The sequence below is a fragment of the Gymnodraco acuticeps genome, unplaced genomic scaffold, assembly GCF_902827175.1.
Source record: "Gymnodraco acuticeps unplaced genomic scaffold, fGymAcu1.1, whole genome shotgun sequence".
NCBI classification, from domain to species: domain Eukaryota; kingdom Metazoa; phylum Chordata; class Actinopteri; order Perciformes; family Bathydraconidae; genus Gymnodraco; species Gymnodraco acuticeps.
This window is the reverse complement of record NW_022989748.1, coordinates 1596687-1622569: the sequence shown is the minus strand read 5'-3', so window position 1 is coordinate 1622569 and position 25883 is coordinate 1596687. Positions and strand designations below refer to the sequence as shown.

Sequence of the window (25883 nt, the reverse complement as noted above, 5' to 3'; positions counted from 1 at the left end):
TGAATTCTGGTTCTCCTGTAATAAAGAGAGGATCAGTATGTGGTCTGCACCTCTGACTGTCTTCTTCTTAAAGCTCGTGTTTCACTCTGAAGCCTAACTTCAATGGATGATGTGATTCAGACATATTTACCAGTTGACTCATTCAAATCCCAGACAGTAAAGGAAACATTAAAATCCAGATTCTCCTCAAATCCAGCTTGGTGGACACTGTCCCCGAAGTCAAAACAAAACATGGCGAAGCTCAGTTTTTAAACTCCCAGAAAAATGCAAATCTGGGGAGAATGTGCTCGCATATTTAATTCCAGGCTGAAGGCTTTTCTCTAGCAGCTGCCTTCTATTAAATCACATGTTATTTTACCTTATTATAGCTCTTTTTTAAATATTTGTGCTTGTTCTAATTGTATTTTCTTGGATAGATGGCTTTAATGTGTTTCTGTTGCTCTTAACCTTAAATGCTTTAATAGTTTTTTTGTAACGCACTTTGAATCTGCTCACATATTTAATTGCAGGCTGAAAGAAGATGCCTTTAGCAGATGCCTCCTATTAAATCATTCATATGTTATTATACCTTATCATACCTTTTTATATATTTCTACTTGTTTTATTTGTATTTTCTTGGCTTTTTAATGACTGTTTTTAGATGTACTTAGCTTAGAATGTCATTATGTTCCTCTATATCTTAATGCTTTTATATTTGTTTTTGTAAAGCACTTTGAACTGCCTTGCATTTAATTGTGCTATATAATCAAACTTGCTTCACTAAACACTTTAAATCAGGGATGGGCAACTTTGATGGTGGTGGGGGCCACATCATTGATGTACTGGCCACCAGGGGGCCGCAGATTCACTTGGAACACACACACACACACAACAATTCCATGTGTTGTATGTAATTATTAACAAATATACTAAGTCTGACATCTTCATTGACATTTTACAATCTTTCAGGGAACATCCTCTAATAAGCTCACTAAACAAATATCAGTTCATAGAAATGTTATTTCATTTTTACAAGTGGCATGTTTGTATTGAACAGGTTATTAAACAGTGGAATAAAACTATTTTAAACTATTGGAAAGCACGGAAAATGTGTGTGTATTGAGATTAACTATTAACATGACATACACATGAAGTCATGAACACTAACTTGAATCTAAAACACTTGTAGCCAGTCTCTGCATTCCCCTTATTCCTCAATAAGGGGAATGTCCACACAGACACCTGTCAACCCGCACTCTGCTGTTCCTCAGCACCACTCTCCCTCCCTCCGGCTGAAATTATGAATGAAAAGCGTAGTAATCATAGATAACACGACAGGGTCCGTGACAGTTTGTTTTCATCTGATTTCAAATAAACAATGTCTTGGTTTTTAGAATATTAAACTTGTTTCGCCAAATTCAGATGATAAAAACAACTTAAGCTTGTAAAGGCACAATTACAAGAGGCAACTTAACGTCACAGCAGGCATAACAACAGCCGGTGTTTCTTGTGAGGGTTTCCCCGGGAAACAAACACAATACACACAAATGCTCACAGATTATTTTTGCGGTATTTGAAATCATGTACGCAGCTCGCGACGTAACTAGGAGTCTAGTGGACGGTATCAGTACTACAAGTAAAACAAAAAAGTTTTATTTTTTTATTTTTCTTTATTAATTACGTTGTTTATAAATTAATCTGAGGGCCGCAAAAAGAGGAGGTGGGGGCCGCATGCGGCCCGCGGGCCGCCATTTGCCCATCCCTGCTTTAAATGTATTGTGCACCGCCATTCTCCTAATCGTTCCTGTCGAGTAGCACACAGCTGAACGTGTCTGTGAGGAGAGCAGGCAGCGTCTCCCTGTTCTGGATCTTTTTGCATGACTGCAGGGCTTCTATGGCAGCATGCTCCATGTCCTCCCTTTCCATCTTGACAATGCCACGTGGGAGGCCGAGAGCTGTTATTGCTGCCCTCTTTAATACAAGACAAACCCCAAAACACATTGTGTAATCTCGGGCCGGCTACAGATACAATAGTGCTGAGACACCCCATTTATTCTGAAAAGAATGCAAAGAGGCAAAGAGGCCAGGAGGACAACTGCCAGCAAATTCTCATTTGGGCAACAAAAACAGGGTGCTAATGGGCACAGTGAGTCGTGGCGCCGCGGAGCCCCGGGCTGGGAACGCTGCACACTGACAGCAGGAAGAATGAATGATTTACAGGTCGCTCGTTTGGCTTTTTTCGGACGATGAAGACCAGCAGGTGGAAACAGAAATCAGAGGATGTTCCAACATGGCCAAAAATATTAGCTGACCTTCTGTGCTGTAGTAAAACCATCAGGAAGTGAGTCAATACTCTAATGCATTAACTTATCTTCCAGCATCCTTTCATTATTATTAATAGACCATGCAGTGATGAATTGTTCATTTGGAGTCTGTTTATAATATCTGTTTGTTTGCAGCTACGCAGAAAAGAGGTGGCATGTGAAGTCTCATTAAACTGCATGCCTTATTTGGTGCAATAACCATACAAAATGCAAAGTACATCAGCTTGACAATGGCTGTGAATCCTTGGATGTTAGATTGCTTCTCTTTTATGCGGCCCATATGTCTGTTAGCATGCTAACCAGGGTTGTGCAACCTCTTAAAGGACACATGACATGACATACGATCTTCTGTTTGTGCTTTGACGGCTGCAGGGCTTTTTTTGTTGTTGTTTAAAGCTACGTTTACCAGGGAAACACATCAATAACACATGACATGAACCAAATTCCTCACAGAACAAGTAGGATACAGTCAAAGTGTTGACATCTTTTGCACAGCTTTAATGAAACGGGACTTTGCAGGGGATCCTTTAAGAGGGTGAGCGTCTCCTGTAACAGGAAACTCCAGTTTGTTAGAGGGAGACACAAAAGGCTTCAGACAAAGACGGAGGTGTGTGGAGAACTGGAGTGCCTCACAAAGCTCCGGTGATGAAATGCAGGTCACGTTTTCTCCTCCCATGTGAAATAGTGAGAGCAGTTGCGATTTTAAGATGAATGGAGTGGAAGAAGTGAGACATGACGGAGTTATGAGCATAGAAATTCTATTGATGGATAAGAACCAAGAGGGAGAACTGTGTGACGCAACATGGGCGAGTGAATGGAGGCGTCAACACACCTATTGCCTTCTTCCTCGAACAAAATGTGTTGTCATGCCGTCAAAATGACTTGCACATAACGTGATAAGCATGAGAAAAACACAGGCTTTACATTGCTATGGCCCTGAACCCCTAATGTTAACAATATACCTGTAATGTTTTTTATTTATTTCAATGTAATTATTTATTTTGTTGTGTTTTTTTAAAGTTATTTTGTCTGTTTCTTCAACTGACCATTGTTTAAGGATGGTATGTCTGTCTAGCCATCTTGTATATCCAATTGCTTTTTGGGTTCAAATTAACACGGATGAACTGCATGATGGTTTTAAGTTGTGCACACAGACAGTCGAACAATTACCAAAACGTTGTTGGCAGCTACTCATTAGTTCTCAGGAAGAAAGAAAATCAGAATCTGCAAAAAATCAACCAAAAAGGTTGCAATGGGTGCATTTTCACTTATGTTTTTCTGTAGCCGGCGTTACCACATGTCAACAAACGGCTGACTCACCCGATGTCGATGAGCGGGGACTTCCCCCGGCCCCTCTTGTAGCACAGGAACAGCTCGGGGCTCTTCAGGCTGCCGTGGTTGAGGTTGGCGGGCTGGCCGCTGTAGGTGCTGTCGATGCATGTGAAGCCTTCAGGAACCGTCTCTCCGGCGGACCGGTTGATGACGGCCAGGTCGCTGATGGGGGCTTTGGGCCCGCTGGACTTGGTCTCGGAGAGGTCCTGCTCCAGAGGCGTGGACTTGTCCGTCAGCCCGGCCACCACAAAGTAGTCGGTCACACGGTGACCCTTATCCTCAATCATGGCTGGGCGTACCTGAAGGGGAAGAAGTGGGATTTGAGATTCATGAGGATTTACATTTAAGCAGACTTTCGTATTTTCTTTTTACCTAAAAGATACTAGAGCTAGATGGAATTCTTCATCAACATTTGAAGGTTTTTTTGTCTATTTATTTAATTTGAAGTACCTATTTCTGTTGCAGAAAATATAAGGCTTCACTATTTTTGTTTTTCTATTTGTAGAATTAGATTCCAGTGGAGGCTTTATACAATGGTTTCAGACTCCAAACATTTTCCACAACTTCAGAGTCAACAGTTATTAGAAAAAGTTAGATGCAACAATTTTCCAAATTCCAACCCTGTTTTTATCTTGCAAAATACTCTGCCTTAATCCATATCTTTTGGACGTTTAGCTTTTCAGAAACATTTTCATTGATGTCAAAAAACATTTGTCTCTTCTTCTTGCTGCACTCAACTGAAGGTTGCACATGTTCAAAAATAACAGCACCATAAATAACATTTATCAGACCAGAATAACACACAATTTTATTTTGTCCATCTTTTTTAGGCTGATTACAACATTAAAAAGGTCAAGAGGCATTTGAAGCTTCTCAAAGACCTAAAAAAAAAACCTTTAAATAAAAGACTTTTGGTGCAGCCCTACAATGACAAAAGCAAACCAGTCTAGCTTTACACTGCTCTCAAACTCTGTAATCAGGAGAACACTGCATGTTTGTGTCTCACATCTCACCATGGGACAGTGGGATGGATTACATACACACTGAATGTTAAGTTATACTGTGGCAAAGGCAATAAAAGGGATCCTTTAAGACTGAGGAACCACTACGAAGCAAACACTGTAGGAAAGACGAGAAGTATAGAAGGATTTGTTGACATTTACAAACACACTCTTGCCATTGTATATCACCGCAGCGCTCGATTATGTTGAGAGTTAAAGCTCTGGTGGTAAAGCGGAGCCATGGGAGAGCAGCCGGGCACCGAGGAATTCTTAGAAATGCCACGAGAGCGTAAATCAAGCAGACACTAAAGTCTATAAAACACTGGAAATGTGGCGCTGAAGTTTAACGCATGGAGCTGCCAATAAATGTGATTTATTATTGAGTGTCTTTTTTCTAGTTCACCGTGTCGCCAAATCCAACAGATGATGACTCAGTAAACACTTACATTGGAAATTGAGCTCTAGTGAAATAACGGGTGTGAAAGTCCATTATTCATTCACAGGCATTGTGGATCACTTCCTACATATCGTCATATCGTAGATGCAGAATATTTGAAAACGTTGCTAATCTTACTGTGCCAATGAAGCGCAATTAACTGATCATGACACAACGGAGAACAACTGGTTTTCTGAGGAGAAAAAGAAACCAACACGTCCACATGGCGCCTTCAAAAGAGCTGTTTAGAGACCGACAGGAAGTTCAAGTTTTCCAGTGGTGAGTCAGCTGTGGCTGCGGGGGAAAAAGAAACCTCTCTGCATGGCAATGGCAAACACAGACAGCCCTGGAATTTATGAATAATATAAACGGTAACATGCCCGTTATAGATTTTTCAGTTTTTTCAGGACTTGATTGATTGCTCATACGAACATGTTAGGTACAGGCATGTTGAAAGTAGGGCTGCTCGATTATGGCAAAAATCATAATCTCGATTATTTGGGTCAATAATTGAGATCACGATTATTAAAAAACGATTATCCATTTACTTTGAAAACGTCAATTTATTGGAGAAAAAAAAAGTAATGATTACAAACAAATAATCGTTTTATTTCGATTACGTCGTTTTCGTAATCGTTGCAAGCCATAATCGTAATTGCGATTAAAATACGATTAATTGAGCAGCCCTAGTTGAAAGGCAAGAGCGTTGTACTGCAAAGACAATCTGAAAGAATACAACTAAAGCAGCTTGCATGCTTAAGCTCATTTGAATCAACTTTGAAATCTCCTTTCTAAGACATCCATACATCTATACCTGCCTGAAGCTTTAGGGGACACTACAACGTTTGTCAGGAAGGAGAAGGAGGGAATTATTCAGAGAAAGCAATCAGCTGACACACGTTAGTTACACACATTTTCCACACAAATACTCAAAATATTTTCTAGACTTTGAGCCTGCCATACCAAGTCTTGCACAACTAAGGCGTTGTATGTGTGAAATAGTTAATGTTTCATTTAAGCCCTTATCCGATGAATAATGAAGGCAGCAGTGCTTTTTAGTTAAACTTGGCATTGTGCCCATGTGAACGAGCCAATACGGATGTGTTTCATATACTGCCAGCTTTACAGGCCAGGTAGCTTTGAAGAACTGTAGCTGGATGGTTGCCCATTACGGGGACCATTTTCTTTTTTCCTTTTACAACAATGTCAGGAAATCAAAGAGCATAGAGTACTAACCTATGCATCGAGCTGCAACAACAGTACATTGCATTCCAGGTCATATCCAAGCAGACTTCCACTTTCCATAAACAAACACGGCAATACAAGTGCATGAATGAAGATGGGAAGTATGGCAGACCTATTCTTTCAGGAGGGTCAGCTGTTGAAGGAACGTAGGATGGAAAAGCCCTGATGGATATTAGGGATGGTCCACTCACATTCTTTGAATTCTTAAAGAGTTATTAAATGAGAAACATCTATTGGTTATCTGTTAGATTAAAGTTGATGTTACTTCTTAATCGCATCTGCAGAGTCTTTATGACATTTTTTGCGTAGCATATAGAGACCACCATTTATGAATTTACTTTATTTCAGTGTCCTTTCACAATCTAGGACATTGACTCATTCTGAGGACTGCACTGAAACTTAAGTACTTGAAAAATCCATAAAAGCCCAAATAGTTCCAGATGTGGTTTTTCACAACACAATACATAATGTTTGTCTCCAGCTCGTATTTCATGACGAAGCACAACTGCTTCAAGACTCATTGCTCTGGGAAGATGTACTGCACTGTATCCATGGTTACTCTCACCAGTCAAAACCCTATTCAAAAGCTAAATGGTAGATGTTTTCAGAGTATATTTGCTCTATAAAGAAACACGCTGTTAAATGTGTTCTCACCAAAGGCCGGCCAGTAAATTCCCTCTGATGGTCTTTGTGTGTGGCACGACACTGAACACACCTGTTTCACTAAAGAAGATGAATGAATTCAATAAACTTTCATTCATGCATCTGGGTCTTTATCAGTGCCCATGTCTCTGCATGAAATACAGTCCAACACTACATTACTGCACCTAAATGATCAAAGCGCAATATTCTGGAAAAAGTTAAAGTATGTACAAAAAGATATCTGAAGTGTTTGGAGCAGCAGAGGACTTTTAATAAATACAATGTAATAAATAAAAAAACTTGTTTGGAACAGATCCCCTTAAAACCAATCACACCATGATAATTCTTTATATATTTGTCAATGATTAATGTGAATAATGTTTCAAAAATGATCATTCCCTCTACTATGGAGTAATCATATCGCAATTGCAATATCAGTAAAACATAATCGCAATTAGTGGTTGTTTTTTCAAAAAACGTAATTCCAGAGTCTTTTAGTGAACAAGCAACATAAAGCTCACATCTGTATTTACAGTAGAACATTCAATTATTATTTGGACCTTTAAGACAACAAAAGCGATAGTAACCTGAACATACCACCACTGATACTATAGTATTCCCCTGCATGTAAGGTGACACAGCTGTGGACTCACTCTTAAGGCTGGCACCGTGTGTAACAGTCCCCTCTGCCTCCATACACACCATACAAATATCTCTTTGTAACAGCCCATAATAGACTAACACTGGCGCTGCCATGGCAACCGAGCCCCAACAATGCCAGGCTACACGACCCTGAGCTGCGGCTATAGTGTTACTCTCAATGAGGAAAATGATCTGCAAGTCTTTCAACATTTAGTATAGCTGACATGTTCCCTGAATACAGTCTGCCGTCTCAGTTTTAGACCTAAAATGGCTTTTTTTTTATATCGGGCACTTTTATGTCTGGCGAGCATATAAAACAAGGTAGTGACCATAAGCGGTGGTGGTGTTGACAGTGGATTAGACTAAAAGCTTTTAAGCTGTTGTAAACAGTAGTGAACGTAACATTGAGGATTTTCCGCCCCTCTGGATTTGCGCTTGTCTCAGCATGCAGGGTGGAAAACATTCAGGAACACTTTTTAACCTCCAGGCATAAATTGTGAAGCTTTTCCATTGAAAACGTCAGACATACTGGTCCATTAGACTTCCACTGTGTTAGGGCCTGTGTTGTAACTGGAGCCCCTACCTCTAAAAGGTGGTGCTCAGCCCCTCCCTCAACATGTGAAAACCTGTTCCTCTGGAGCCCCAATGAACCAGTATCACGCTCTTTGTCTGGGAGGGGGGTCACTATTACTTCTATTCTAGCTGTGTTTAATTCAATGTAACACCTTAACTTGGATTGTCAGATTCTTTCTTTTCCGTTATATTTTCTGAGAATTTTATCCACAGTGCTCACTTTAAATCAAACCTCTTCTCAGAACCATAAGCCATTCATGGAATCAGTGACTTCCCTTTTCCAGTGAGAACAGTATTGCTGACGTAGAATGCGGATAAATGTTTATTTATAATTTCTAGTTGTGCCAACGATATACAAAGAGAACAATCCGGAGTGACTTGCCAAATGACAACACGCCGAGTAGCCTAATTTACCCTGAAAATAACAACATATGGCATGACTATAAGTTAGGGCTGCTCAATTAATCGTATTTTAATCGCAATTACGATTTTGGCTTGCAACGATTATGAAAACAACATAATCGAAATAAAACAATTATTTATTTAAAAAAAAAAATCTTTATTGGTTTTTCAGTTGAATTATACTTAAAGTTCAGGGTAATCAACTGTTAAAAACATTATTTTTCAATAAATTGATGTTTTCAAAGTAAATGGATAATCGTTTTTAATAATCGTGATATCAATTATTGACCCAAATAATCGAGATCACGATTTTTGCCATAATCGAGCATCCTGAGAATAAGGGGAGTGAAAGCAAAAACCGCCAACCGTTATAATAAGTCAACAATGTAGAACAGGTTTTACCATTCAGGCCTCATTAGAATTAGAATATTTCTCCATTTTAACCAAGCCGAGAGCACTCCAGATATCCAATACTGACTAATGTCCCAAAAGAAACAACATTGTTACTTCAGACATATAAAACCTTTCAAACCATCATTTCTTATACATGAGCTTCTGAATATAGACCTCCACCCTAACAGCGACTGAAAATGGAGCAGATGGTGAAATATTAAGTTCATTTAGTGCTTTTTTCTAGACTTTTTGAGGCCAGATGGATCGGTAGTGACACTCTCATTTCCAACAGGTGTGAGAAAGAAATGTACAAATACTTGTTTGTCATATTATATGATAGTTTGAGCTGCTCTGATATAGGCATGAAGAGGATGAGGACTAATCCAGATTTTGTAAAGATAAAATGTGGCAAGGTGTAATAAAATGTGACAATATGTGAGGGATCACTGCCTCCAGGACAATAGCACATTGTGGTTTGAATCAGTAAGTAGTGGTACAGAAGAAAGCCCCAACTGAGGATCATAATAAGATCCATGATGACTCTTCGTTCTTTAACACTGAGTGGATCATTCCTCCGGGCCTGATTTCCCAGCCTTTACATTCTTGTTCTTGTCGGTGGCATTGGTCCCAACTTGCTTGCAAATGTGTCAAAGGTTGGCACTGCAGCCCGAAACCCCCTGAGGGCAGAGGAAAACTCTTAGACTGCTGTAAAAAAAACTCCGGTGGTCCTTCTACGCCTTCATTTCCAAAGGTACCAAATTAAAAGACAGAGATTAAAGTACACCCCTCACTCCATCCCCCCATGTTGTGCCCTACAATGATCTCATCCCTTCACACAAAAGAGCCTGGAGGCTTGTTCCCCAGGGGTGAAAGCCTGTGAGTGTGTGTGCATGCACAAAGTCTGAGCATGTGTGTGTGTAATGCTGGACCACGGACAGAGCTGTGTCTGTTTCCGTTGTTTCAGCAGCAGATCCCCTCACAGCTTCAGTGAAACAGCAGCTGAGCATGACATGCACTGAACCCTGGGCACAGTAGATGACAATAAAAAGCAATGTTTACAGAGTGTGTGTAGATGCAGTAATTAACGCAGGAACTATAAATAACAGGAACGGCGGATAAGTCACACCAACACCTCTATTGTGACAAGTGCACATGTAGCTGCTGTGCAAGTGTAACACATTCATCTAAATGCAACAGGGCGGCTGAAGCGCTCTTAGAATAGAAGCTACGCTAGGCCTACTGACGATAAATGTCAAATGCGAGAATCTGCCAAGGAAAAGGGTGGTTTTTTTCAGCTGTAATAACGGTCAATTCGGGAGGGAAAGATACAGTATATTTATGGTCAATTGCACATTTTCATTATGGGGATAATCGTAAAGATCCTATCAATTAGAGACTTGAAAACGCTGTCTACATCACCATTAAAAAAGGTACTGGACAGAAATGTAGAGCCTGATTATCAGGTAAGAAAGAACCGACCAACACAATGTTCCACGAATAAAAAAATGTACGCGCAGGGACCTTATGATTTGTTTGTTCGTTTTTCACTCAAAGTTAATGAATATGTTTATTTCGAAAATATGTTTACCATCTGTAATGCAAAATAGCCAAAAATCTCAAAACTGACCCGAGCCCATGGTTTACAAAATGTAAGATAAAGTGATTCCAGTCAAATGTTGTGACGTTTTAAAGTTTCTTTGATATCGCCGAGCAGCAGTGAGTGAGCTTCTGCAGCGTCTGTCTGCTCTAAGTGGTACTCTGTACGCTCTGGAGGATCTGAAGAGCAAAGTGGGCCTCGCAGCCACCTGTCATCACAGAGTGCTGTAGGTGGTGAAGGCCAGACCGAGAACAAGGTGCCAATGAGCTGACGAAACCTCCATTTACAAGGCGGCCATGACCGCAGAAATAACTAACGCTCTGTGATTTTCCTGAGGTGCAGTTTGATGGGAGATGAGCTCAAATTGAAGTCTGATTGAACTCATATGGGGCGAGCTACAGTATGCGTGCGCTTGGCTGGCTATTAAACTGCGGTCAGTGAATACCTCACGCTGCTAATGAATCTTTACAGTGTGTTGTGATGAGACTAACAGCCTCGCTCAGTTTACGACACAGAAAATAGGTCCAAATGTTGACAAAAACAAGCTCCAGTGCGTCTGATTTGAGGCGAGGAATATATTTAACTGTTCAATATTTGCTGTTCAGAGTGTGTGAGAGGTGGAGCATTCACAGTCTATCTGGCTCCAGATAAGCCTGTGTGATAATGGCATTATCATATCCATATGCTAACAAGCTCTCTGTGCGCGGCCGGCACACAGACACACGGTGAACTCTGATCCTCGCTAACGTTTGTTTAACCCTGGCGGCTGCCCTCATTACTTCAAACACAGGCAATGCATAAAATCCAATTTGATTTGGGAAACCGACGATAGCAGAGAACACGCTTCTCAGAACAGGTACCTGACTGCCAAATCAAACAGATAAGAAATAATGTTTGTTGCTTTTCATACAGGCTACATTATGTTCCTCTGGGCATGGGTCTTTCTCCTTAAATTCAGAATAATATGTTTTTTAGAAGCTGTAACGCGTAAATATTTGGTATTTTTATTTAATTGTCTAAACTGTCCTCTGCTTAGATTAAGAAAATAACTGTTAGTGAAGAAAATGTAAGTTATTCTGCTTGAATTCAGCATAATCTGTCTGCATTGTTATTGAACTATTGTCCTGATACTTACAAAACATGAACAAATACACAGCTGCAACAAGTGTTTATACTGTGAACATATTTCTATGGCTTAATCGATAATAACACATATACCTCAAATTGCGTAGTAAATAAGCCAGTCAAAAACAAACAACATTTCACTTTTTAGAAGCTTTAACCAGCCAATGTTTGGTAATTTAACTCATCATTTTGAAAGCTGTCCTCCATTAAGAATGTCTTATTTTCACAAGAAATGTGTGTCACATCTGCGATGCCATGAAAATATTTGTTAACCAACAACATGTAAAGTAAAGTATGTTTTATTGGGGTGTAACGGTATACGTACCCGTACCGAAATGATTCGGTACTGGCCCTTCGGTTCGGCACACGTGTTATTTCAGTTCATCGAAATGCTGCACCTTAATGTTTATTTTATTATATTTTGTATTTATTTGCGTGAATACATTATTCACCGTTTAATAATGATTAAAAATTATATATTTTATGTTTTGTGATAATTTGTTCTGCTGTACCGAAAACGTACCGAACCGTGACCTAAAAACCGAGGTACGTACCGAACCGAAATGTTTGTGAACCGTTACACCCCTAATGTTTTAGTGACATTTCTAAGCATATTCAATGAATACTGAGATTCTGGGATAAGTACTATTGCCGGGATAATTGTGCATAACATTTTAATTTGGTCCCATTTATCTTCAGGACTAACACAAAGGCTCAAGCTAACCGTCTGTTCCCCTTTTAGTTTTTTATCTCTGCACATCTTTGTCAATCCAACTGCGTTTAAAGTTTTATCAAGATAACATCAAAGCAGCTGGTGGCTAATAACTGAGCCTGAAAATGTCACCTTTTTCCTCCTGGCACACTGAGTAGACTGTGTGGTTGAGAAGGTGTGCTCTCAGGAGAAAGTGACACACAGCACTAAACTGTGTCAAGAACAATGGCAGCAAATAAGTACAGTGGCATTTTTTGTCTATAAAAAGTGACTTTTACGAGTAAAAACCGTTGGTGCAGGTCAGACGATGGAAGCAGCGAGGCTCGGCTCAGCGAAACGTCACAAGACTGCCTCCCTCCTGGAGCGTGACACCCGGCGGACAGAGAGCATTCCTTCCACTCTGAGGAGGGAGAGAGGGCCAACTGCCAGCCCTTATAACTAGCTGGGCCTAAAAATCCTTTGAAGTACAAATGTCAAATCACAATCTTTACTCTACGGACATTTTCCAATTTGCTATTCCTCCCAGGTTGTCTGTGTTTTCAATTCTACATGTTATTGACACTCTCTTATTTGCCAGGTTGCCATCTTGAAATAGCTCAATGAGCCTGTTAAACAAAGCCTAAATGAAAAAATGACCACATCTCAGATCGGGGCCTATTGAAAGAAGACGACTAACTGGCACATCACCAGAGTGATAGAGGATGTATTTACCTGATTTCTGGCTGACCGACAAGATCTTTGTTCCTGCTCTTTGGATTGAAACCACTGTGTGAAGTTAATATGTATTAAGAAATGCAAACAGGTAGCTTAACAAAATACACTCAAGTGTTTCAGGTAAGTTCAGCAAGCCTAAAGACAGGCTGTAGTCAGTAGTCTGTGTGGTATAAATAATGTTGTTTTTCTGGCTAATTAAATAGAAAGAAAAGGCAATTAAAACCATTTGTTATAGCATGGTAATGGTGGGAAAGAATCTCACCAAAGTGACAATTATTCCTATGGGGAAGTTGGAAGAGTGTTTTTTTGTTCAAAACCTATAAACAGGACTGCAACTAAATATTATTTAGATTATATTCTGCCCATTATATCCTAGGTTTAGTCTATAAAATAGTGAAATATTTCTTTAAGAGTCATGTTTTGTCAGGCAAAAAACCTAAATCATCACTTTGATATGAGAAAGCAGTAAATAAGCATATTTGAGAGGCTGAAAACAAAACAGCATTAAATAAGTTAAAATGTCAGTGAAAGGAATTGTATGCAATAAAATAATAAAATGCCGTGTCAGTCGTAATGCAATTCCTGAGATCAATAAGTGCCAGTTGAAAACTGAAAGTGTTGGCTGAATTGTTAACAGCTGTATTGCCATTGGAAGAGTCAGAGAAAAGATCTGCACTAATATATCAACGCAACTCAGAAAACAGTCACAATTATGATTCGTTTTCTTACACTCATCCAAATCCAATTTGACTTTTGCCAAGGCAACCAGCCTGCTGCTAATCCCTCGGCCAACTTCCTCTCCTTGATCACCTCACCTTTAGACGGCCGGCAGTGGTGACAAAGTGCAAGTTCAATGTACACAAAGCCATGACCTACTTTCTACCTGCTGCTGCAGCAGGGAGCAGCCCTCACTCCACTCCCCTTTTCCAGCCGCTGGCAGGCCAAGCCAAGGTCAAGGAAGAGATCTTTCAGTTTCCACGTGTCAATTCTGCAAGAGCATGCTATTATCATTTATGCTGCCATATCAGGTTGCAACACAAAAAGTTAAATACAAGAGGAAGTTTCCATTCTCTGCTCTGGTGGGACTTGTGCCATGCATGGCTGTCATAACAGGAACATCACATGCATGCCATGAATCACTGGAGCTGGGAGTACTCTGCTGCCTTTAGGGTCACACTGCAGCTGGCTGGCACCCTGTCAAATGCTGAGGCGCAGATATGTGAGCACTTTGGGTAATGCATTCAATGGCATTTGTGCTCACCTGACACACAGGGGCACCTTGACCTTAGGGTCAAACGAATGCAGACATGACACAAAGTAGTCCTTATCTCTCCCCCTCCCCCCCCCTGCTGAACCTCTTTTGTTTTCTTATTATCTATTGGATGTTAAGGCAGGATATTCACTGAATGACACCTGCAGGTTAGGCAGGCTCCAGGAGATCTGGCGTCATGTCAAGGAGGGCCCGGCCGGGAGGAGGAGGGGAGTACAAAAAGAGGGGAGGGCCGGGGGGTTATTCTCCCCATGTCCCAACTGTTGCATCCGACCAATAATTAGGTCGACTTTCATGCAGGAAATACACATCACCGCGGATTAAACAAAAATAAATGTGCTTCTGTGATCAACCTGCGCAGTGATACGTGGCTGTCTCTAGTTTCCGCGATGAAAGAGTAGTAGAGAAAGACCAGGAACATGTTTTTTCAGCAAGTAACCTCATGTTTTCACACATTAAATAGTTAAACTGCTATTGACTATTCCTAAAACAAACTTTGCTAAGTCTCAGCTATTTCCATGGTTAAAAAAAGAGCACTTACCAGCTGTTTACACTGCAGCGAGAGACAATGTTGACATGTAGGCAACTTGCTGTTTTTAACCGCTCGATATATTCCGTATTTCCTATTTGTGCAAACCGAAAGAGGTTACTTCCAAATACTCCTTAGAAACTTTGCTGAGCACTTGTTCGCCACACTTTTATCTGAAGTTGTCGGCGGAGGCAGGCGCCATGTTTGTGTGTCTGAGTGTTGTTGGTGGGAGCATTCTTCCTAAACGTCTCTTTCACCAGGACCCGCCCCGAGCAGAGGAAAGGGGCTGCAAGCTGCACGCATTGAACACGCAGCTTCCGGTGTGCCTTTCAAAGTAAAACTCCTTAACGTCACCTACTGCAATACAAAAATATTTCACGTAAATGTATTCAGATAAAGTAAATGTGCTTGCAGCAAAACTCAACCAAAAGTGGTTTATTTCATTCATAAATTCAAACACTTAAGAGTATTACATTTGTAACAAACATAAAATGCATGTCAGTCGCAGGGGCGGTTCTAGGGGGGGGGGGCAGTGCCCCCCTAACACTGACTTTGGACCCCCCCGGTTACAAAAGGTTTATGATTAAACGATGTCTTGGTTGACGGAATAGGCGGAATTAACGATATTTGTAATTCTAGTCGGACCCATTAGAGAGAGCACACCTTTATCTATTTCATATAGTTGTAAAAAATAAAGTAAGAAATCATTTCCAATGTGTAATATAGGACAGTAAAAAAAAAAACAGTTTAAAAGGGGAGTGATTAGTAAAATACGCATAAATAAAAAGAAATAATGCTAACTATTATGTAACATAAGATAAGAATAAACAAGTTTAAATGATTTGTTATTGGTTGTAATCATATTCTAAAGATGTTTGGATCATTGAAAAGTATACAGCATGAGTGTTGAGAGCTGTATCCATCAATTCATGTTGTGCTCAAAGTGCACCAGAGGAGATTAGGTCCACCCCCAAAAAAAGCAGGTTAAAAATAATTAAATGGCATACATTGTCTTTTAGTAAACACTGCAAACGGGTCCCACAGACCCAAACAGCACACAACGGTTAAAGGTAAGCATATAATAATGTTAAAATGTGCTAAATACATACACTGCAAAAAACAAAACAAAAAGAGTCAAAGTAGCTCACGACTTGTTTTCTTTTTTTAAAGTAGCTCTCATCCTAAAAAAGGTTGGAGACCCCTGCATTAGAGCGTAACTGTAAGTATCTGAAATAAATATGTGTAATTAAACAAATACCAATAACTGTATTGCAGTTTTCTTATGCGCAATTACTTCATACTGGCTTTGTCTTTTTCGTCCTGCAATTATTGTGCCCCCCCTAACCCTAACCCTGGTCAGTCGCCTCAATTTACTTACGTTTTCCTGAAGATGTCAATTATCCAAATTATTGTATTAAATATTTCATTTTATTTTTTAATAATATGCATTCATTATTAATGTCTTTCTAATGGTACATCATATCTAAAATAGACAAATCATTTTGACCAGTGGTAAGTTTGGAGTTTTATTGTGAATGTGAAATGGTTTTACACCCGGTCTTATATTGTTGCCTTGATCAGTTATTGCTTTTGCTCTGGTTTCTCAGCTTTTGACGCCCCCTATCTTAAACTAAGGGAAGTTACACCAAGATTTAAAAAAAGCAACAGGTCCAGTCTGACTGTTATTTTAGGTTTGATGTGTGTTATATACAATAAATGAATACATAAAATGCAAATGGTCGTTCTGATGAAAACAATGGCTGGCATCTTATATTCAATGCAAGACAAATGTAAAAACGATTAAACCTTATCAAATTCAGATATGTTCAAACAGTCAGCCACAAAAAGCAATATTTAGTTATAGATTTATTTCCAACTGCTTAAACCAACATTACAAATTCTACACCTGACTTACTGATTCCCTTCAATATTTGTGCACACATTCTGTTAGAAACCATGTTAAAAGTGCAACGCAAATGTTAAAGGTGAGGGGCACACTAACTTTTCATCAACACAAACAATATCGTTATCAATAGTTTAATGGACAAACATATCTTGGAAATTACAAGATGTTAATGTTTCCCTGCAGACAAACAATACTAAAAATAACCATGGATATTTACACACGGGAGAGCCATATTTTACAATTTTATTAAAAGCAGTTAATCTCTTACCTTAAAAACACAGAAAAGTAATGTAATGGCAACTAAGTAGGTTACTTTACAGCTATTTATATCACACTTTACAATTCACTTCTTGTCATCAATCGGGGAGAAAGTGATCAGTTTTGGGAGGCTATACTCCTGCTTCTTTAATGGGGAAGGAGTCTTCAGAGTGTCTAAATCCAGTGAGAAGACCTTTGCTGTGGCCTCCACTGAACTCACAGGCTCCATCAGCCAGTCTCTGTCCATACCGGAAGCTGTGTGATCCGTCAGAAGACACTCTGCTGTCCTCTGACTGCTTATATAGGAGCCATCGCTGCACGCCTGCTGGATCCGGCCCAGAGGATGTGTGGTGAGGGGAGTTTGCTTCTCCTCCGTCTTCAGGGAGGGAATCAGCAGCAGCTCCTCATCATCATCCTCACTCGTCATATCCATCGCTTCATCGTCGAGGCTCAGCAGGCTATCGTAGCTCGGCATTTCTGGGAGCGTCTCCTGATCGAGGCTGAACTGGACGGCGCTGCTGCCCGTGCCGCTCAGGCTGTCCAGGGCCTCGGTGTCGAAGGTGTCCCACAGCAGGGAAGATTTGAGCGAGACTCCCTTCTGGCTCTGCACTTCAATGTTCTCGTGGAGGGGTGTGAGCAAACTTTTCACGCTGTCGTTAAACTCTGTTATCCGCTCCATCTTCTCAGCTTTGTCCTCCTCAACTGCCTTACGCCAGGAGTTCTTCACATCCAGAACTTCAAAACAAAATAATACAATTAGAAAGATTTATCAAGGGAAAGGAAAGATTCAGAAAACCATAAACCTCATGCCATTCTAAATAAACCAATTACCTTTATATGGAATTACACCAGTAAACAAAAACGTAGACAATAATAAAAAGATATTGCAAGTCATTGTAATAAAAACCTCTCAAAAATAACAGGAAACTTGATGACTAAAGCTTACATCGAGCCTTTGTCGTTTAAGGATGTTAAATCAATATTTCCATACTAAAAGTTGTGCAGAGATTAAGAGTGTCTGCTCCGTATCTGTCCGTGGCGATTTCTCTCAGTTCGCCTCGGTCATCAGAGAGCATGGATGCTGTCGGGAGGACTAGTGTCGGACAGAGCACGGTACAGCACTGCCCAGGTATCTGCCTCCCTTCACACTCATGCTTCATTATTAAAAGTAGAACTGTCCAGATAAAGCTCATCTTTAAAAGCAGCTTCTGTTTGGCACAGAATTGCCACTTGAAGGCTGAGGTGAAATGCAACAGGTCTTGACTTACTCAGGCTCTCAGGTGTGCGTGGCAGCTGCTTTCTGGTGGAGAAGGGATCTCCATGAAGAGTGCCAAGAAGGCCGTCCAAATCCAGACCTTTCACCCTGCCTGCTGTGGGACTGGTTGTAGCAACAGCATCTGCAAACTAAAACAATGACACGTCAGAACTGTTGATTTAAAAATCCCACCCTTGTGTTTCTTATCTGGTTATCGCCATCCCTCCACATGGCAGACTTACAAACGTAGCTTCTTTTTTTTAAATCCATAAATATACCTGGTCAGCGAGGTTATCACACTCCATGTCTAAAATGTGAGTCTTGGTCCTGATGGGTGCTGCATTCTGAGGAACATGAGCAATCTTCCTCACACTGGCCTAAAAAAACCAGAGCACAGCTTTGTTAAATATAGTGTTACAGAAGTAGGTATAAAACACCATTTAAAAAAAGGTGGAGCGACAATTAACAGGATTCCTGACATACAATAATATCCTGAGGGGGTGGTACTGCTGGAGCCTTCCGGAGGGGGGACGGGGGGGTGTCAAAGAGCCAGTCCAGAGAAGTGTTTGCTCGTGACGGTGCTGCATCGGTGACAACAGGACTGTCAAACTTCTCAGCTGGTAACGGTTGAGGGCTGTTTTAAAGACCAAAAGCTGAAGTTGAACAGAGATAAATGCACATTTTCTCCACAATGCTTTAAAGCCGTTAGAAAACATTTACATATAATCATAGACATAAAAAGTGTCTGCTCCGTATCTGTCCGTGGCGATTTCTCTCAGTTCGCCTCGGTCATCAGAGAGCATGGATGCTGTCGGGAGGACTAGTGTCGGACAGAGCACGGCTCAGCACTGCCCAGGTATCTGCCTCCCTTCACTCATGCTTCATTATTCTAATAAAAAAGGCCACATTACCTCATCGGGTTAGAATAACTAGGGAGGAGGACTTCCTGTGGTTTTCTCTCTGCAGGTTTCTCTGGAATTTTAAGAAGTTTGATTAGAAACATGACAGACCTCAAATTAAAACATGGCTTACAATAATTCGATTTTGCTCACCAAGAAGCGATGCCGGGTACTGTGAGAAGACGCTACTTCTGTAGCTAGCGTCCGCGTCCGGTTCAAAAGACAGTGGAGCCATTGGTGAGAGGAAGCCAAGGGCCTAAGGGACACATATTTAATTACAATATGCAACCAGGGTGGAACCCATTTTGAAGTTACAAAACATTTTAGTACTGCAACAGGTTATCCAATACTGACAAGCCTATTATTTAGGTTTCTTCTAAATAAAATACACTGACTAGCAATAAAGCTCAAAATGCCATAGGACTACTTACAGGATCTTCATTCAGAAAAGAGACAAGCGGTGTGTCTTTGAGCGTATCCATCCACTTCCTGTCCCATGCAGCCTGCAACTCGCCGACGGCGCTCCTGACCTCAGGAATTTCTTCCTTGGAAATCCTCTGTCTGGGGAAAAAAAGAATATAAGATTAAACGAATGGTACTCAACTTTCAGTAAGCCAACAAAAACTTTACAGAATGTTTTTCCCCCATGATAACAAATGTTCAAATAACCATTTCACTTTCCAAACCACCAGCAGCACAGGGCTTAAAGATGCATATATATATATAAATATATATATATGAGCAAGAAAAATCCAACAATAAAACGGGTGATATTTTGGCTCCTCAGAAGTTGTGTTTCAGTGTGAGTTAAAGTGTACCTGATGAGGTGGAGGTTCTGCAGTGCACGGGCCATCTGCTGACATTTCACCTGCAGCTGCTGAGGACTGAGCTGAGGTTTGGGGGCCTCAGAGACCCGACAGCACTCTTCTCTCAGGAGCTGCAGCGCGTGGTTCGTCAGCTCAAACACACTCAGGAGGTTCAGCTGACCCGCCTCGTACACATTCCCTGAACTCAACTGTAAAACACACAGCGAGTAGGAGACTCATCTAGAAGCATTTTCATCTTAAAATGTAAGCTAAATGTGATGTGAATTCCAAGGTGTGGGAATATAGAGTGCATTCAAACCAATCACTAGTGACTCAAAGCCTGTGTATAGTAATTAACAGGCCTTCATTCAGTAACACAGTGAACAGACTGATCTTCACTCACCTGATGAGGGAGCTGTTCAATTCTCTCCAGCAGACTGCGAGGAATCTGGAGGACCTGATCCGTCCCGTCCAGGATGTATTGATCTACATCTCCCTTTAAAACACTTTCCACCACGTTCTGCTCCTCTTTGGTGGCCGACAGCATTCCATCAATGTCCGACCACAAGGAGCGCACCTTTAGAAAAGAAAATCAAGTGCTCGTGTGAGCTTTTTATAGCCTTGTTTTGTAGGAAGTTCTACAAACATAACGTTACATACTTTTCTCGACTTCTCAGCAAGAGAGGCACCCTCTTGTGCACAATCACTGCTGTGACGCCTGAAAGAAGAAAGACAGATTAAACAAAGTGAAATAAAAACAATCAATTTGGAAGTACTGATGGAAAAAGTCAAACATACTTGAGTAGCTCATCATAGTTGGCGCCCTCTGCTCTGACGTCCCTCATAGACCTCACCAGGAGCCTTTAAAACAAGGGAAAACACACCAAAAAAAGCTTTTAAAACAAGACATAAATACCAATAGTAGTAGATCATCTCGCAACAGAACTTGCTATAAAATAAATTACTCCACAGCAAGTGCAAGCTTTAAAACACAAACCTCTGAAATCTTCAACATGTGCACATAGACATTTGCTGTGTCCATGAAACACGCATGAGTGTCTATAGTTGGCTCACTGGGGCATTTAGGGAAACAGCAGTCGTTAACAACATTTGTTTCACCTGTGTTTTGCTGCTTTGACCAATTAAAACGTCTGACTAGGAACACCTCCAGCTGCTGCCAACTGGTCTCGTTAACCCTTGGCTTACAAATGAGGTCACAATTTACAGGCGGGGCTTAAAACAAATAGCCAATGAAACGACAGCAGTGAAAAAAGATTCAAAAAGTAATATCTCATTGCAACGATAGTAACAGATAAGAGTCACACCACAATAATTTAAATACAAGATACAAAGTGTACGCAACAGGCCAAACAGATGATACATTATTAAACAAGGTTCAACATGGTAAGTATTATCAAATGATTTTAAAAAGGGAAAACAGCTCCCCTCTTGTATCAATTGACTGTCATCTTAAATTGAGACTATATACTTTTTGGTGATTCCTGGCTGGATTTCCATTGACACAACCTGCGCCAAAAAAGTTGAATGTCAATTAGGTTTACCGGAGTAGTGAAGTAGAAGGCTGCTGGTGTAAATATGGATTAACATGTAGTTGTCTCCAGCTGCCATGGACTTACTGTGCTCGGCTCTGGTACGCGTGAAGGAAACGATCCTGATCTACTGCAGCTTTCAGAAACCTGGCATGAATCAGGTGCATCCTCTTCACGGCCATGTGCAGGGAGGAAGCCGGCAGCGCTGCAGCCTCAAGAACCCAGCTGTCATCTGACAATCACAAGATCCAAGGTTATATGATAGTCGTTACGTGCCAACTGCACGGCAAACTACAAATGAAACAGCCGCTGGTATTGAAAGAACATAATATCATTTTTTTTTTTCTTGACTTACCTGCTGTGAATGTCTTCATTTTCTGCAGCATGACGTGATTGGCCAAATTAAGCATCAAGCGGACAAACTTGGGGCCTCCGGGTGAGAGGAACAAGGACGTCACCACTTTGGATCCCACATTTGCAGTTTCCTCCTACACACAGTTAAAAAGAACATTTGATTGTTGTTACATTTATAATAAAAGACAGTAGAACAACTTGTGGCATATATATATATATATATATAGTCTTTAGATGTATTTCCTAGTGGTAGATCATTTGCATAATCAGGGGTGCACATAACATTTTTGCCCTGGTTCTCAAAGGATCACCTGGAGATGTTGCTTGGTGCTCATCCTTAAAATGAAATAAATAAACTGGTCTTTATTTGTCAGACACACGGCACAGAACACACAGAGGTGAACACAGAACACACATGCAGAGGTGAACACAGAACACACATGCAGAGGTGAACACAGAACACACATGCAGAGGTGAACACTGAACACACATGCAGAGGTGAACACTGAACACACATGCAGAGGTGAACACAGAACACACATGCAGAGGTGAACACTGAACACACATGCAGAGGTGAACACAGAACACACATGCAGAGGTGAACACAGAACACACATGCAGAGGTGAACACTGAACACACATGCAGAGGTGAACACAGAACACACATGCAGAGGTGAACACAAGACAACATTAGCACGACCAGTAATCCTACAAGCTGTCATCACTACCCTCCTGACTGTTCTCCTCACTGTCTTCCTCTCTGTCAGACATGGTAGCTGATGATGTAGGCCTACTACTTTCTCTCTGGTTGAGTCTGCGATTAGCTGCTTGCATCCACAAGTCAACAGCTGGGTTTGGGTTGAAAGTCCAGTTTTAAAAGGATATGTTTGGTTACTGTCCTATAGTATACATTGGAATGATTTCAAACCTGTTTATCCCAATAATTATAAAGGAGTGCCTTGAAAATATGTGTTTACATAAATTGTGACCAAACCTTTTGAACTTAGACTAAAGTGAACTATCTAAACACTCAGAGTCCTTTACCTCACTGAGCTGTAGTATCAGCCTCTCAGTCTGACTGGAGAGGACTCTCCCTCCACATCATTGTAGAAACATCTTCTTCTTATATCCGTTAGAGCAGCTAGCACCAGATTATAATAACAACAGCGCTGGTACCGGTGCACCCTCCCTCTCTCCCTCGCATTTTGGCTGTGAGCTGCGGGCACCAGATAAGCCAACATCCCCCATTTTCATCACTTACAGTGCCCATCGTACAGGGCAAATGAAACGTGTAACCGTGGTGAAAAGGGTGTTACATTTACTTAATTATGAATATTGTTACATCAAGGCCGAAAATTAGGATGAGCGCCAACGGTCAAAAATGTTTTTTTCCCTCCCAGAGCTGCCAGCGCAGCGACTCCCCAGATCTGGCGCCCTAGGCGAAAATCAACGCCAGTGCGACGGGCCGGCCCTGAGTTCATATGCAACCCGCAAATATCTTTCTCTCTCTCTTCCTCTTCTCTCTCCCTCTCTCAATGTTGGTGCGCAAATGCGCCTTTTTTTTTTTTAAATGACCCGGTGCTCTTTTTTTGGCCGAGGTGCGCATGCGCACCAGTTATGTGCAGCCCTGTGCATAATGATGAACATTTTTTACTTTAAGCTAAGTTTGCCTGAAAGAAATGTGCTTAAAAACAGGAAAAGTGATGAAACATGAGGTTTACTATTAATATGCATGACATATAAGTCTTTGTGTGGATTTGTTTATGTTGTGAATGAACACTATAATGTAGTATGCAAGGAGAAGATTAGGGTGAAGAGCAGAAATGATGAAAGGAAAGCGGGGAAGTAAGAAGTTGTGAACACAATGTCCTTTGTGATGACATAACTAGGGTAACATTATCTGTCGACACTGGACAGATGAAGAATATATTTATGTAAAAGAAACACAATTTCTCACCATTATTTCTCGCAGCCAAGCGCAGGTCACTTTGCGGAACTCCGCATCTGCTTTGTGGCACAACACAGGCCAGCAGTGCCTAAACAAATATATCAAAAGTTATAACAATAATTCCAAGACATTATATGTGAATTCAAATAGGTAATGATGACTAACTTTACCTGTATGCTTCATTAAATCGCGTTGGGCTGAGTCTCTCCAAAAGGAAATGGGTTACTATGTAGAAGGCATCCTTGTTTGGTTTGTCGAACATATTCCTGTTGGCCATAAAATAACTATTAATCAGAGGTGGAAAAAGTACTCGGATCTTGTACTTAAGTCAAAGTAGAAGTACCGGAGTGTAGGAATACTATGTTACAAGTACAATTCCTGCAATCAAAATGTTACTCCGGTTAAAGTCAATATATACTTAAGTAGTAAAAGTACTCATTATGCAGATTGGCACATTTCAGAATGATATATATCGTATGTTTTGATTATAGTTATGAATGCATTAGAGAGTTATCAAAGCTGCTAAAGCTGCAGCTAATCCTGTTTATCCTGGTAACTTGTGGATTTTACTCCAGGTGTAACTAAGTCTTAATTTGAGTGTTTACATTACACATCATTCATCCAAATCTGCAAAGTAACTAATGCTATTAAATACATGTAGTGGAGTAAAAGTACACAATTGACCTTTGATTTGTAGTAGAGAAGAAATACACGTACCTCAAAATTGTACTTAAATACAGTACTTGAGGTCATTTACTTAGACCACTGCATTTAACCCAGTTATGATACAGTCAAAAGTGACGCACTGAGAACGAACATTTAAATGTAACTTAAAGTATTTGTTACCAAAGTTGAGATGCCGTTATCACTGCTACACAGGACAACCCATTGTTAAGTAAGCTAACATTACACAGTATTTACATGCTATTCACAATAAAAGCTGACTCACGGTCCCAGGTTGATGCGTTTAGCGGTTAAGTTGAGTTTTTCTGGTTGAAGTCCTAACCCGAGAAGAGCATACCACAAGTATTTTCCATTCTTCTTCTGCAACAATACCGGGTTCGCCATTATCCCGAGATGGAAGAAACGGGTGTCCGGCTAACGTTGTTGTTCAAAGCTAGTCAGCTAGCTTTAGCTGCTAGCTGCAAAGTTTACTGTCGGCTAACTTGTTTTGAGTTGTCACATATAAACATGCAACAACATTAACAAACACTGCAGATACACATACATACATATTGTAAAAGCATGTACAGTTAAGTATAGTTTGAGTTCACATTTGTTAGGTAAAAGTTCTCAAATTTAGTCAGGAAAATGAAAACGCAACAGCAAACAGAACCGCCAATTTTTCCAATAACCACCCGGATGTTGTTAACAAATACTTCCGGCGATTGAACGAATAGAGAGGCAAAGGTTGCGGTCGAATAGTCAAAAAATCAACTCCTAACGTCTATTCCTATCGTCTATCCCTTTACTTATGTGTGAAACGTCACGGGGTTAAGGGATAATGGATAGGAGAATTCAAAAGGAGAAGAGACTGCGGAACTTTAGAGAATCCGACTGCACTTTCAAGTCCGACGTGTTTATGATGCGCCCGCTGACGTCATAAATGTGCGTCTGCTGCTGTGGGGAAACCACATGGAAACCATAGGGGAAACTATGGAAACTACAGTTTTCTATACAACGGACTACATGGATGTTTAATAAGAAGGAGGGACTACTGTAAACTCATCTAGAGACTCTGCACCGTGCTCTGATGCTGTTGCTTTGCTTTATGAACGTGGACAACAGAGAAACATATTCTTCATGACCAAAGTTGGAATTGAAATAAAAAAGGAAAGTGAAACTTATGCTCGTCACCCTCTCCCTCCGGTCCACATTAATACAAATGATCCCAATAGGCTACATATGATTGTATGAACTATGAAAATATCTTAAAATCAATAGGGTTTCGGTCCCGTTTGAATTGTGCCATGAATTACACGATGTTTGTC

General features: G+C 40.6%; 2 protein-coding genes and 2 non-coding genes across 5 annotated transcripts in view; all 4 read right to left on the bottom strand.

Moving 5' to 3' along the window:
- The window catches only part of dennd4c (DENN/MADD domain containing 4C), a 34438-nt gene extending 19259 nt beyond the window's left edge, over window positions 1–15179 (bottom strand). For both annotated transcript variants that reach the window (XM_034227124.1, XM_034227186.1), the window contains exons 1-2: window positions 14929–15179; window positions 3624–3934 (exon numbers count right to left, since the gene is read on the bottom strand). In XM_034227124.1, coding sequence (XP_034083015.1) covers window positions 3624–3922 — 299 coding nt within the window. In that variant the 5' untranslated portion in view covers window positions 3923–3934; window positions 14929–15179. The remainder of the gene's footprint in view (window positions 1–3623; window positions 3935–14928) is intronic.
- Window positions 15180–16937: 1758 nt separating this feature from the next.
- On the bottom strand, window positions 16938–25453 carry haus6 (HAUS augmin-like complex, subunit 6). The gene is made up of 16 exons (XM_034227011.1): window positions 24842–25453; window positions 24063–24158; window positions 23902–23980; window positions 21946–22078; window positions 21678–21822; window positions 20839–20901; window positions 20701–20758; window positions 20444–20617; window positions 20053–20249; window positions 19666–19795; window positions 19388–19490; window positions 19247–19307; window positions 18819–18969; window positions 18614–18712; window positions 18349–18484; window positions 16938–17815 (listed from the first exon to the last, which is right to left on the bottom strand). The coding sequence occupies exons 1-16, from the start codon at window positions 24958–24960 to the stop codon at window positions 17166–17168; spliced, it is 2394 nt and encodes a 797-aa protein (XP_034082902.1). The 5' UTR covers window positions 24961–25453; the 3' UTR covers window positions 16938–17165.
- LOC117533736 lies at window positions 18093–18223 on the bottom strand. The gene has a single exon (XR_004567110.1).
- Window positions 19075–19205, bottom strand: LOC117533681. The gene has a single exon (XR_004567100.1).
- Window positions 25454–25883: the final 430 nt, after the last annotated feature.